Consider the following 15,510-nt stretch of genomic DNA (forward strand, 5'->3'; position numbering starts at 1 on the left):
TGTACCTATGATAAACATTACAGACCTCTACATGCTTTGTAAGTAGGAAAACCTGCAAAATCGGCAGTGTATCAAATACTTGTTCTCTCCACTGTACATAGAAACATTGTGTTCATGAGACAAATTTGTATTTGCTTGAATTAAGCCCCAACAGAAGACCATAAATTATAAAGTAATTGTTTTGCTTTTTTTGTATTATTAATACAAAAATTAGTGGATGTAACACTATAATAAGCTGGTAAGTAGTGTATGGTGGTGGTGATCATAGCGTCCCAGCAGTACTCTCTTTGCGGAACACACAATACCTGAACCCAGGGACACTCCCCTGTAGAGGGTTCCCTATAGTTTTTAAATGTGTTAGCTTCCTGGTTTTCTAAACCAATTCATCTCTCTCAGTCTCAGTGGTTCATGAGACACATGCTGCAAAAATTATTTCAGAATTAGGCTACGCTGGAAAATCAAATAAATCAATAACATAACAGCATTCAAGACGGACACAACTACGGTGGGCCTACTGCACTAGCGCCAGAAAGCATATTTGAAAATGCATGTTAAATGTATTTCTACTTTTCCCTTCAAGGTCACCTCAGGACTTGGGCTACAGGTGGCCTAGTGTTTGAGCGTTGGGCCAGTAACAGAAAGGTCGCTTGTTCTAATCCCAGAGCCAACAAGGTGAAAAATCTGTCGATGTGCCCTTGAGCAAAGCACCTAACCATAATTTGCTCCAGAGGCACCGTACTACTATGGCTGACCCTGTAAAACGACATGTTTCACTGTGCCTATCCGGTGTATGTGACAATAAAACATATACTTTTTTGGGTCTGTGTATTTTCTTTGTTTGAATTCCTGAAACTCTTTTTCTGGGTAAATTCATTGGGTCAAAATACTGGATAACTAGTAGACAACAACTAAAACAAAGCAGAACCATCTTCACAATATATTTGATCAAAAACAATTAATTATTGAAGCCGCTGATGTTTATTAGGTAGAAGTAGTTTTCCAAGAAAACAAACCAACAGAAAAAATAGAAAGAGGAAAAGGGCCATTTAAATGCAGAGGCAATTGCCAATTTAATTTGTACTTGTACCTGTAGGCGAGGACCGTTCTCATTTCATTAAGATGTTTGGAGGAAATGCCGTAAACACAATAGAGGAGGTCTGGAGTAACTGACACACAAAATGGTTTCTTTCAAATGAAAAACTATAAATATGCTTCCAATAAAATGCACAGTAGCACGCGGAAGGTTCTTAGCATGGCAGGCAGGCAGGCAGGCTGACTCTCCCCTTTTGGGGCTTCATAACGGTGGCGTGAAGATAGTGCAGTTGGGCTGAGCAGGTAGATGGTGTGTGTGTGTGTGTGTGTGTGTGTGTGTGGGTGTGTGGGTGAGTGAGTGAGTGAGTGAGTGAGTGAGTGAGTGAGTGAGTGAGTGAGTGAGTGAGTGAGTGAGTGAGTGAGAGAGAGAGAGAAAGTGCGAGAGAGAGAGAGAGAGAGAGAGAGAGAGAGAGAGAGAGAGAGAGAGAGAGAGAGAGAGAGAGAGAGAGAGAGAGAGAGAGAGAGAGAGAGAGAGAGAGAGAGAGCACTGCAGAGGAATCTTTCATCAGCTGGTATTATTGCTTCTCCTCAAGCAGCCCATCCATCATGTGTGGGGTGACAGTGTGGAATGATATCACTGAGCCTTCGCATTACTGCTCCTTGAACCTTGTCTCATCCATCTCTCACATCCTTCAGCAGGCCACGCTAATAAACATTCGCCTTGCAGTCGCACAACTTACTGACTGGCCAACCTGCAGCTCAACTCTGCTGTGACTGCTCTAACCCAGCTCCAAGCAGCCCTGGCACCGGAGCCATTCTAACAGTAACTGATTTTCATTTATTGCCGATGCAGTCGACAGTCTCCAAGGCAGTATCTTGATAAAAAAAGGGGGGAGGAGGAGGAACGAATGTGATGCAGCAACTTCATTTTGTGTGGGAGGAAACGTTCGGGTCCGCTCTGGCTTTTTAAAAAGCTAATGACAAGATATGAGTCGAGAGATGACAGCGATGGGGCAGGCCTTGGAACAACAAAGCGCACGCAGCAATCTCCAGCTGACTGATGGCGTTACAGAACGCGGAGGAGTGATCCCTTCCTCCGTCTCCCCCACTTTACTTCCAGCACGCAGACACTGTTTTAGGCTATCATCTACAAGGTGACAATCATTCTGCCTCTCAAACCCTGTGGTTAAGCAGCAAACACAGTCCACAGGCCGCTAGGAGTTCATTTCATGTAAAATTAGCACACTACAAAAACAATATATTCGTTTGTGGCTTGGAATCAATCCAGTTTCATATTCATATCCTTAGAAAAATATGTTCCTTTGTTGAAGTGTTTCTCTTTTCTGTGTTTTCCAAGTTCTTCCTTTGGCATCATTATGAGGCTTCATCAGAGTTTAACAATCTCTCTGAGCCTGGGGTTGTCAAGCAGGAGCCTTTCTTCAGTGTGGGAAGAGCTGGCAGTTATCAAGTTTGAATCTACTTTTAAGCAGAAAATATCTCCCAGCCTGCTCCTCAGCTGACAGTCGTGTCTGCCACCAATCAGCCTGTTTGGTTACGGCAGGGAACCACTCTGGCCCCCACACATACACACCGGGGAAGATGACAGCACACTATCTACACAACAGTCATTAAAGTGTACACACACAAACACACACACACACAATTGTGTATGCAATCAAATGCACATACACACATGCACAAGAAGACAACATACTCGAACCCCTTAGATGAAGCACATATTTCACATGGTTTCCTTATCATAGAGCCTTGGATAAGAGATTAAATTGAAATACCATGTTGAGAATTGCACCTAAGGTCACCTCAGCAATCTTTTCAATAAGCCATAAGAAATAACTTTAACAATCAAAGCCGTGAACGAGCTGCTTTCATTTCATTTGTTAAAGCAGAGCTCACCAGGCATGTTTGTTTTAGGCTCTGTTTCAATGAGCAACCTTGTCAATAAAGTTTAGTTTCTACTAGGAAGGGGGCAACATCATTACTCAAAAAGCTCTGGGAGCCACGCATACCTCATGACAAAGTCAATTGTGCGCCGCTGTGTGTTGTTTCTCTCACCGCTGGGGGACACATAGATCAATAGTCCTTTGGTGAAAGGAATTTGCCACTGAAATTTTCATTTGTTACAAAGCGGACCAAAATAGCCGGCAGCATCCTCTGTCACTTCGGCTTTGGCAGAGGAGCCACTAATAAACTGCTACCCTTAGGTCATAAGCGACAATGGGCAACTCCATGCCAGCTCTCATTACGAGCCGCCTATATCAATGGCCCCAAAATTTCCTTTAAAATTACCATCTTTCGGATCGGTGTAGCAGGATGTCTGCTTTCAAGCGCTAGTGAGATATCGGACCTGTCAGTGCAGTTAATGTTGAACTACCTTCTAACACCAGGGTTCTGGGGCCCTCTGGCCTAAGCTAACAATAAGATTTGCTTTACCGATGCAAAAAAACTGTCCCTCCCTTTCTCTTGGTTGGGGGCGGAGGTAGGAACTGGGAAGAAGCTAAGATTGTCTGCATTAACACTATATGTGGGCGGAGATATGCAAAGCAGCTCAGAGGGAGAGAAAGACGTCTGTTGAAGCATGGCCGGGAGCCATGCCTCTCTGCTCTCCACTGACCCCATCTGAGAAGCATTTCCACAAGCAGACTTCAGACATCATGACACGAGAACTTGTGTATTTATTCTCCCTTTGGTGATTCTCATTTGAATATCCAAATAATATTCAAATTCCCCTATCTGAATAAACATATGCTAGTTGTGTGTTCCCTCACATATTTATTTTTGATTTCTGCATAATGTTTATGAAGGAATATTTTTGGAGTTTTGCAACTGAGTTGAAAACTACAATTGGCAAAACTGATGTAGACTATTTCTTGTAATCAAATACTTTACAATCAGTCATATGAATATGGCAGATCATACATTTATGAGGTAGTAATCAGATGTGCATGGATGTCTTTACATAACAGGATATCATCTGATGAGGACACACATACCTCTGACAATGAGTCCGGCGAAGTTGGACACACCAGATCCTCTCTCTGATTGGGTGACACATCGGTAAAGGTCTTGGTCCAGACTGGTCACTTCCTTGAGTCTGAACGAGGCAGCGAACCGCCTGTGGTTGATGTTCTTAGTCGACGCCACGGGAATGTCCTCCCCATTTCTCCTCTGCAAGATAAAAACAACAAGGAAAACATGTGTTTTATTGGAAGGTCGTTACATTATCAGGAAGATGACGGCATACCTATCAAATTTGGAGTCATTTATTAAAAACAAACAGAACGTTTGTGTAATCTTTCAACGGCATCAAGGATGCGTCTGGCTGGTAGCACATAAAAGTGTATCTCGGAGGGAGCCAATGAATGGGTCTGTTAAGGCGCCACTTCCTCTTAGAGCTTATCACGGGGATCATTATCAGACAAGTTTGGTGTCACCAGCACTGCCTCTTTTACATATTCACCTCCACGACTGCCGGCACCGAAAAGGTCACATCGCCTCTCTCACTTTTCTATCCATGAGAGGAGTTCTCTTATTCCCTCCCTACCTCCTTCTCACCTCCATCCCTCTCTTTCTGTGGGCCTTATCAGTTCACCCTAGGCATTAGGGAGGGCTTAGACCATGCCCTCACCTGAACAGCCCTAGCTGACAAAATAGATGTTCTATTGTTCTTCATTCTTTCATAATATAAATTTCCCCAAAGAGACGGGGCATTGCCTTGAGCCAGATATTGTATTTGAGAGGGGGTAGAGAGGTGTTTGAGTTTTGAGCACTCAATGCTCAGTGATATACTGAGTGATGGACTGTACTGTGGTATCATTTTAAGGTTACTTTTTGTCTGTTGGTGTGATCCATGAACAACAGTCTGACCCCCATCCTTAAAAATTTGTCCTGAGGTTGTTCAATGGCTAGCCCCGCTCCCAATCCCAGTCCCTACCTGCAGCCACAGCCTGTTGTTCACGGTATCCCGGCCGGTGGCGATGCACTGGAAAGTGGCGTTCTGCCCGGCGTTGACTTCCACGTCTCCCAGGCGCAGGAAGTGAGGCGATTTATCTACGTGGAAGAAAACAATTACAGCAGTCATAAATGCAGCGTACACGACATGATCAATGCAGCCCTGCGGTTTCTCAGCACCCCACTCTCCTCGCCATGTCAGACGGCCAGTCCTAATAACTACCTCATCTGTCACAGCAACACATCCAGAGCTGAGTGGGTGAAGTGGTTACTGGTAAACACTTTCAATAAACATACACCACTGCTGTGAACGGCCTGGATTATTACAATACACACTAGCACCTCATATCAAAAGACACTGGTGTTCTAAGGGGCAGTGGGACAAGAAGAAAAAGGAAAGGAAACCTAGATGTGGCTTGGAAAAAAAAGACCCAACAACAACACTGCACTAACATGAGGAGAAGGATGGAGTCTTTTTTGGAAGAAAGAATATTAACAAGCAGAGTTTTGATCTGGACAGCTAAATGATTCATGGTGATTTGGCAGGTTGGCAGCCCAGATGCTGCGTGGTAGTCTGGAGCGGTGCCAGCGGTAATTGAGCACACGTAACTAGGAGGAACGTTTATGAAACAGAGCTAAACTCTGTCTGAACACAACAGGACCAAAACGGTTGTCTGGCATCACACTGTTGTTAACGTCCTGGGATCCTCGTTACAGATTATCTAACGAGCCAAATGATGGCTTGGCTATTCATACTTTGAATAAATTGACTAGGTCTTTATCAATGTATAGAGACACCAAGTGTTTCTCTCTGTAACTACAAGGACATGTGCAAGTTTAAAATTGCTGCATTTAACATCAATTATCTTTCTTCAATTTGACTTTGAGAAGGAAAACTCAGTCCCTGTATTTTTATTTTTATTATTAGTGTTTTTGAGTGATTCTGAATTTAATTGTATTCTATAATCAAGCAGCGAATTCAAATCACAGCCGGAGGGTAATCCTCCAAATTACCTTGTATACTCTAGCGGAAATACTGATTAGGCATATTTTATATACATACCATACATCCAAAGAGACAGAATCTTAGACTGCGAGAGCACTACAGAGTGTGAGATCTCGAGGCAGTTGTGAAGAGAGGAAGAGAAGGAGAAAATCCAATGGGCTAGTGATGGGACCTTAGAAAAAGCCCCAACCATAGTGATTTAACTAGCTTTACTCTAGGGACCTTTGCTAAAATAGAGACTGTAAATCACTGTGTCCAAGGGTTTGTCAGCTTGGGTGAGTGCTTAGCCAGTTCATTATCATCAGTGCAATGGGTTGATAGAAAGCTGGGTGGTTCAGCACACACTCATTTCACACAGAGCTTAGTTAGAGACCCATCCTAGTGTCACTGCTGCTGAAGAGCTGCAAGCTTCTCTTGAGACAGGGATCAGGAAGAGGCCATGGTGGCAAATACGGCCATGCCAGACACTTTGAACCAAGTTGTGTCATAGAAAGTGCAAAAGAAATTGGCATTTGCTGATTATCCCCTGTTGGTCCCAATCAAGAGCATTTGTTACTGAAGAGCAACCATGCACTTACTAGGACTATGATTGCTTTCCTATAGTGCTCACTAAACACAACACTCCTTAAAAACTAAAATTAGTTTCTCCAAAGTAGTAAATGGTTGAATGATGGAGAGGAATGGGTAATTATTATTTAATTATTATTGTTAAATCCAACAGAAATGACCCTCTGGAGTGACGCCATTAGCAGATTAGCTCCAAATTAGCCTGGGACATATCAGTCCCCTGAATCAATCCATTTACCCTGCTGCCAAATGAGGGGTGGCTAGTGCTCAGTACTGCTCACTGCTCAGATCATTTCTCTGGATGCAGCTGTCAATTTAAATGAAAGCTGCTACTGTGGAGGCTAGGGCTACATCCCAAATGACACCCTATTCGCTACATAGTGCACTAAAGGGCACTATGTAGGGAATAGGGTGTCATTTGGGAAGCGGCCTAGGAGGAGGTAGCAGGACAGGATGCATGACTGGACACACTGGATTGCACCAGTCTAGTCCTCAAAGGGTGTAGGGTACCTAAACCAGCCATTTTACCCTCCCTTTAGAATTAACTGTCACAACTAATCATGGTGGTTAGTGTTATAAAGGTTTATTACACTGTTCAAAAGGATTACAGTCCTAGTAAGGAGCTCTCCTCAGTGAAGGTGAAATCCCTAGCCCTGTGGTTGCTGGTGCTCCTAATTGGGATATCTTTACATTATTTCATGTTAATCCTTTTATCATCCTGGATAGACTATAGAACTGAGGGAATTGTAAAATCAAAATATCTCAATGTTCAGGTTGGACCCCATCGACGTGTAAGAGTGTGAATACAAAACAAACAACTGTGGACAAACACACACTTCCTTTTCTTAATTACACTTATTATTCAATAATGAAAAGTCTATTATTTCTAATGGCGTCTCAGATTCTTGGCATCTGTAGAAACTGTCGGAAACATGCTTTAACTGTGTCTTTGTAAAATGGTCTTTAGCTGAAAATGGTCTCTGGATGAAAATCAAGAAACCCACTACTATATTTAATGGTCAGGTCATCAGGAAGCCAGGGATTTTTGAAGGTTAACGTTCAAGTACCTCATTGTGCTGAAGTGGGTGGAAGCCAGCTATTACAACCAATAAAGCCATGCTGAGAGAGTACAATTATCCTTTATTACACGGCAGATTCATTTATTAGTATATTTATTTATTCCCTCCTACGCTGACACTGATGTTTTCAAATGCAGGTCAGCCACTTAATTATCTTCCAGCAGCAAACCGTGCTCACCTCATCCTCCCCTCTGCTAGAAGGTCACCTTCTTATCTTCATTTGCGGAGCAACGAAAAACCCATCAGCAGCAATGCAGGAGTGTCTGGTAATTACTGCCTGTGTAATGACTTACCACATGGATAGCTCAAAACCTGGATGTCATCAATCGCAATGAAGCCTGTCTTCCCGTCCGAGACCTCCGCCTCAAATATGACCTGTCAGAAAGAGAGAGAGAGGGGAGGGAGAGGGAGAGAGGGGCGAGGAGAGGATGTTTACAACACTCATTTCCATCAAGTTTTCACAGATTGATCCCCAATGCTCCATCATTCTGCCCAGGACACTTGCAGGTTCCGTCAGGAAGCTGTTTGGTACATCCGCTGCGGGCACTTTATGGTGACATGGGATGTGATCATAAACTGGGACTGAAATCAGTCTTGCACTGATCAGTCTCAGTCAGTCTTGCACACAAAGAGGGAAAAAAGGACCAGTTGTGTGGGCAGAACATATGGTTCAGCCTTAATAGGTTGACACACAATGTAAACCTGAGTTTCACGTGTATACCTTTGTGTGAGGGCTAGCAGGCAATGTCTTACATGCATGGCAGTTTTCAATCTCTGCCTCCACATCAGGCTGTCAGAGAGGTGAATACAGTACTGAGGACGTCATGCTGATCAGAGCACTTACAGGACCTGCTGTGGAGACTGGTGCTCAATGGGCCTCTGCTTTTATCCATCAATACAAATTGATGGTTGGCCTCTTTGGCCCACTCACAAATAAATGTGGTTATTTGTTGGAATGTACCCAGCTTTTATAAAGAAAAAGACAGTCCATCACCCTTATCTGCACTTAGGATACATCAAACTGGCTCACATGGTTTTGTTCTATTCTGGACACATAAGCATGCCTAAGTGAAGGTAGGAAACAACACCTCCACTTCACTGATCCTCAACACTGGGGCCCCACAAGGGTGCATGCTCAGCCCCCTCCTGTACTCCCTGTTCACCCATGACTGCATGGCCACGCACGCCTCCAACTCAGTTTGCAGACAACACAACAGTATTAGGCTTGATTACCAACAATGACAAAACAGCCTACAGGGAGGAGGTGAGGGCTCTGGGAGTGTGGTGCCAGGAAAATAACCTCTCACTCAACGTCAACAAAACAAAGGAGATGATCGTCGACTTCAGGCAACAGCAGAGGGAGCACGCCCCTATCCACATTGACAGGACCGCAGTGGAGAAGGTGGAAAGCTTCAGATTCCTCGACGTACACATCACTGACAAACTGAAATGGTCCACCCACACAGACTGTGTGGTGAAGGAGGAGGCTGAAGAAATGTTGCTTGGCACCTAAAACTTTTACAGATGCACAACTGAGAGCGTTCTGTCTGGCTGTATCACCGCCTGGTACGGCAACTGCACCGCCCGCAACCGCAGGGCTCTCCAGAGGGTGGTGCGGTCTGTCCAACGCATTACCGGGGGCAAACTACCCACCCTCCAGGACACCTACAGCACCCGACGTCACAGGAAGGCCAAAAAGATAATCAAAGACATCAACCACCCAAGCCACTACCTGTTCACCCCGCTATCATCCAGAAGGCGAGGTCAGTACAGGTGCATCAAAGCTGGGACCGAGAGGCTGAAAGAATGCTTCTATCTCAAGGCCATCAGACTGTTAAATAGCCTTCACTAGCACATTAGAGGCTGCTGCCTATATACAGTTGAAGTCGGAAGTTTACATACACCTTAGCCAAATACATTTAAACTCAGTTTTTCACAATTCTGACATTTAATCCTAGTAAAAATTCCCTGTCTTAAGTCAGTTAGGATCACCACTTTATTTTAAGAATGTGAAATGTCAGAATAATAGTAGAGAGAATTATTTATTTAAGCTTTTATTTATTTCATCACATTCCCAGTGGGTCAGAAGTTTACATACACTCAATTAGTATTTGGTAGCATTGCCTTTAAATTGTTTAACTTGGGTCAAACGTTTTGGGTAGCCTTCCACAAGCTTCCCACAATAAGTTGGGTGAATTTTGGCCCATTCTTCCTGACAGAGCTGGTGTAACTGTCAGGTTTGTAGGCCGCCTTGCTCGCACACGCTTTTTCAGTTCTGCCCACAAATGTTCTATAGGATTGAGGTCAGGACTTTGTGATGGCCACTCCAATACCTTGACTTTGTTGTCCTTAAGCCATTTTGCCACAACTTTGGAAGTATGCTTGGGGTCATTGTCCATTTGGAAGACCCATTTGCGACCAAGCTTTAACTTCATGACTGATGTCTTGAGATGTTGCTTCAATATATCCACATCATTTTCCTTCCTCATGATGCCATCTATTTTGTGAAGTGCACCAGTTCCTCCTGCAGCAAAGCACCCCCACAACATGATGCTGCCACCCCCGTGCTTCACGGTTGGGATGGTGTTCTTCGGATTGCAAGCGCCCCACTTTTTCCTCCAAACATAATGATGGTCATTATGGCCAAACAGTTATATTTCTGTTTCATCAGACCAAAGGACATTTCTCCAAAAAGTACGATCTTTGTCCCCATGTGCAGTTGCAAACCGTAGTCTGGCTTTTTTATTGCGGTTTTGGAGCAGTGTCTTCTTCCTTGCTGAGCAGCCTATCAGGTTATGTTGATATAGGACTCGTTTTACTGTGGATAAAGATACTTTTGTACCTGTTTCCTCCAGCATCTTCACAAGGTCCTTTGCTGTTGTTCTGGGATTGATTTGCACTACTCACACCAAAGTACGTTCATCTCTAGGAGACAGAACACGTCTCCATCCTGAGTGGTATGACGGCTGCGTGGTCCCATGGTGTTTATACTTGCGTACTATTGTTTGTACAGATGAACGTGGTACCTTCAGGCATTTGGAAATTGCTCCCAAGGATGAACCAGACTTGTGGAGGCCTACAATTTTTTCTGAGGTCTTCGCTGATTTCTTTTGATTTTCCCATGATGTCAAGCAAAGAGGCACTGAGTTTGAAGGTAGGCCTTGAAATACATCCACAGGTACACCTCCAATTGACTCAAATGATGTCAATTAGCCTATCAGAAGCTTCTAAAGTCATGACATCATTTTCTGGAATTTTCCAAGCTGTTTAAAGACACAGTCAACTTAGTGTATGTAAACTTCTGACACACTGGAATTGTGATACAGTGAATTATAAGTGAAATCATCTGTCTAAACAATTGTTGGAAAAATTACTTGTGTCATGCACAAAGTAGATGTCCTAACCGACTTGCCAAAACAATAGTTTGTGAACAAGAAATGTGTGGAGTGGTTGAAAAACGAGTTTTAATGGCTCCAACCTAAGTGTATGTAAACTTCCGACTTCAACTGTAGATTAGAAATTACTGGTGAATTAATGGAACACTAGTCACTTTAATAAAGATGACATATATTGTATTACTCATCTCATATGTATATACTATATTAAATCCTATTCTACTGTATCTTAGTCTATGCCGCTCTGACATTGCTCGTCCATATATTTATTTATATATTCTTAATTCCACTGCTTTACTTAGATTTGTGTGTATTGGGTATATGTTGTGAAATTGTTAGATATTACTTGTTGTCAAGTCTCCTCCCGTTGCTCCCCTCCAGCGCTCTGATTCTCCAGCACCACCTCAGCAACACCAGAATGGACACCCAACGCACCCTAATCACCGCCAGCGCACCTGCACCTCATCATCTCATCACCACCCCTATATAGCCTTGGACTGTTCAGTGTTGTGTTGTGTGATTGTTAGTGTCATGTTCTGTACTCGCTCTTTGTTGTTCTCTTGCTCAATGTTAAGTAAACCTTCACATTGTTGATTCCTGCGTCTGCGTCCTACCTCTTCGTATCCTCAGTACTCGTCACAGAATCACACACCTCACGAAGATGGATGCAGCAGGTAATCCTCCTGGAGTTTCCCAGCACCTCAACCAGCACCAGCAGCAGATTGCCCAGCTGAACGCCTCCATGCAGGAAGTGCTCCAAACGCTGCATAAACTGACCATCGCTCCGGTTCCACCTCAGGGAGCGGCGAGTGCCCCCAGCCCACCTCCTTCCGTGCTATCACCAACGTCTGAGGGACCTCTCGCCCTGCCGGAGTGATTTGACGGGAAAACAACGAAATGTAGAGGCTTCCTGCTAAAGGTTTCACTGTATCTGGCGCGTCAGCGTGGGGCATCTCCATTGGACCAAGCCAGGATAGCGATGGTGATTTTGCTACTGAAGGGAAAGGTGCTGGATTGGGCCACGGCAGTCTGGGAAGGAGGTGAGGCCGCGACGCTTCCCTACTCCACCTTCCTCGATCAGTTCAGGGTGGTGTTCGATCATCCCACGGAGGGAAAGGACAGGGGTGAGCTTCTCCTCCGGCTACAACAGGGAGAGAAGGCCGCGTTCGAGTACGCCCTGAGATTTTGCACGGTGGCGGCGTCATCCGGCTAGAATGAGCGTGCTCTGAGGCTTATGGGAGGACATCACGACGGAACTCGCATGTCGGGACGACGCGATGGACCTTGACACCCTCATCGCCACGTCCATTCGTCTTGACGACATGTTGAGAGACCGATGGCGTTCCCAACACCACCAAGAGCCTCAATGCTCACCCAATCAGAGCTATGGAAGCCACCCTGCCTCCGAGTCCTCACCCATGGAGGTGGGCAGCGTCCCCTACACCACCACGGAGCACAGATCTCCTGGCGGCTCCCTATCTAGGCGGTATGACTCCCGTCGCCGCTCCGTGAGTTATCCGTCATCACCTGTCACCAAACCATTGTTTTTAGTTCCCCTAATGGTGAATGGTTCTTCCTTCTCTTCACTTTCCACGGCAATGATAGATTCCGGATCAGCGGGGAACCTTATCAATAGGGAGCTGGTCTCTGAATGGGGGTTGCCCACCGTGCCACTGCCTTCTCCGTTACACGTCACCTCACTGGACAATAAACCACTTGGATCAGGCACCATTATGCACGTCACTCTCCCCATCACCATCACCATTCCCACACTACCGGAGCACCACGAGGAGCTGTCCTTCCACATCGTCACGTCACCCCTTCACCGGATCGTCTTGGGATTGCCCTGGCTCAGACTACACAACCCCACCATCAATTGGATCACCAAGAGGATCACAGCCTGGTCCCTCTCATGCTGGAGGACCTGCCTGCCGGTGATTTGTTGTTCTACGTCAGTGGAGAGTCCAGAGTCCGCCCTCCAGCCCAACATTCCACGTGAGTATGCAGATCTCTCCGATGTCTTCTCTGCCTCCAAGGCTAAGTGTCTCCCTCCTCACAGGTGCCATTGACCTGCTGGAGGGACAACACCCCCCGAAGAGTCACATTTACTCCCTTTCCATAGCGGAGACTGAGGCCATGGAGAAGTATGTAGCGGAGACCCTGAAACAGGGGTTAATCAGACGCTCTACCTCTCTTGCCTCCGCCAGCTTCTTCTTTGTGGCCAAAAAATACGGAGGACTGAGGCCGTGCATTGACTACCGGGGGCTGAACGGAGTCACCACCAAGTACCGCTAACCCTTTCCTTTGGTTCCGTCGGCCATCGAGCAGCTGTGAGGGGCCCGGTACTTTACCAAGTTGGACCTGAGGAGTGCCTACAACCTGATCCGAATCCGGGAAGGAGACGAGTGGAAGACAGCCTTCAGCACTACCTCAGGCCACTATGAATACTGCGTCATGCCCTACGGCCTCGCCAACGCACCTTCCGTGTTCCAGTCCTTCGTCAATGACGTGTTCCGAGAAATGCTGAGTACACAGGTGGTGGTGTACATCAACGATATCCTGATCTATTCGGCTACGTTCGAGGAGCACATCAGGGACGTCCGAGCGGTCCTACTCCGCCTCCAGGAACACAGCCTGTTGGTGAAGGGGAGAAATGCGAACTCCACAAACAAGCAAAATATCCTTCCTGGGATACAGGAGCAGTCCTTAGGGGGTGTTCATGGAAAGAGCGAAGACGGACGCCGTCAGGTCATGGCCAGTCCCCACCACCATCAAGGGTCTACAGAGCTTCCTGGGCTTTGCAAATGTCTACTGGCATTTCATCAGGTCATTCAGCTCCATAGCCGCCCCGCTCACCTCTCTCCTTAAGGGTGGGCCTCAGAAGCTGGCCTGGAACCCTGAGGCTGACAGTGCCTTCAAGAGGCTGAAGGAGAGGTTCACCACAGCGCCCCTCCTAAAACACCCAGATCCAGCACGTCCTTTCATCCTGGAGGTGGACGCATCTGAGGAGTGCGTGGGTGGGGTCCTCTCCTAGCTGCAAGGTAAGCCAGAGAAAATGTATCACTGTGCCTTTTTCTCGAAAAAGCTTACCCCCGCAGAGAGGAACTATGGCGTTGGAGACATGGAGCTGTTGGCGGTGGTCCTCACTCTGGAGGAATGGAGACACTGGCTGGAGAGCGCAGTCCATCCATTCCGGATTCTCACTGACCACCGGAATTTGGAGCACTTATGGGCAGCGAAACGGATGAACTGGGTCCCAGAATGTGAAAGCCGACGCCCTCTCCAGGATGCACCATACTGGAGAAAGGAAGCCTCTGGGGGGTCCTATCTTGCCTCCGTCTCTCATCGTGGCACCTGTCGTTTGGGATGTGGACGAAGACATCCTCCTGGCGACTCAGGAGGACCCAGCGCCTGCCAACGCGTGTATGTACCCACCAGGGTCCGTGACCACCTGCTGACCTGGATGCACACCACCACCCTTAATGCAGGGCACTCCGGCATTACGCGCACCCTACATTCTCTCTCACAAAAATACTGGTGGCCCACCTTGGCTCCTGATGTCTCCCGCTATATCAACTCCTGTTCCGTATGAGCCCAAATGAAGACACCTCGGAATGCCCCGGCAGGCAAACTAGTTCCTCTCCCAGTGCCTCAGCAACCTTGATCACACCTGTCCATAGACTTTGTCACCAACCTCCCACGTTCTGACGGCTTCACCACAGTCCTGGTGGTCGTAGATCGGTTCTCCAAATCATGCCGTTTTTTGCCACTAACTGGTCTTCCTTCTGCTCTCCAGGTTGCTGAGGTCCTGTTCCAACAGGTCTTCCGACATTATAGACTTCCGGAGGACATTGTCTCGGACCTTGGTCCCCAATTCACCTCCAGAGTGTGGAAGGCTTTCCTGGAGAAGATCGGGGCCACGGCCAGCCTCACTTCCAGGTATAGGACTCAGTCAAATGGGCATGAACCAGGAGCTGGGGGCGGTTTCTTCGTTGCCACTGTCAGGACCGGTAGGGTGAGTGGGCGAGGTTTCTTCCCTGGGCAGAATATTCCCAGAACTCCCTCGTTCACTCCTCCACGGGGCTCACTCCCTTCCACTGCGTCCTGGAGTACCAGCCGGCCCTGGCTCCTTGGACACCCAGCCAGACTGATGCGCACACTGTCGACGAGTGGTTCCGCAGGGCCGGACAGGTCTGGGACGCCGCGCATGTCCATCTCCAGAGGGCCATTTGTCGGCAGAAGGACCAAGCCTACCGCCACGGTCGAATTTATGACCAGGGGGGCCCCAATTTTATTTCTGTTTATTATGGATCCCCATTAGCTGCTTCCAAGGCAGCAGCTACTCTTCCTGGGTCCGGCAAAATTAAGGCAGTTATACAATTTTAAATACATTACAATACATTCATAACAGATTTCACAACACAGTAAGTGTGTGCCCTCAGGTCCCTACTCCACTACCACA

At 46.6% G+C, this 15,510-nt stretch overlaps 1 protein-coding gene across 1 annotated transcript in view; it reads right to left on the reverse strand.

Moving 5' to 3' along the window:
* The window catches only part of LOC311108605 (receptor-type tyrosine-protein phosphatase kappa-like), a 203,821-nt gene that overhangs the window by 100,794 nt on the left and 87,517 nt on the right, over positions 1 to 15,510 (reverse strand). Inside the window, exons 4-6 of the mRNA XM_084151268.1 lie at positions 7,947 to 8,028; positions 4,985 to 5,100; positions 4,044 to 4,218 (exon numbers count right to left, since the gene is read on the reverse strand). Of these exons, the coding sequence (XP_084007394.1) occupies positions 4,044 to 4,218; positions 4,985 to 5,100; positions 7,947 to 8,028 (373 nt within the window). The remainder of the gene's footprint in view (positions 1 to 4,043; positions 4,219 to 4,984; positions 5,101 to 7,946; positions 8,029 to 15,510) is intronic.

Source organism: Coregonus lavaretus (genome assembly GCF_964263955.1).
Source record: "Coregonus lavaretus genome assembly, chromosome: 33".
Taxonomy (NCBI): Eukaryota; Metazoa; Chordata; class Actinopteri; order Salmoniformes; family Salmonidae; genus Coregonus; species Coregonus lavaretus.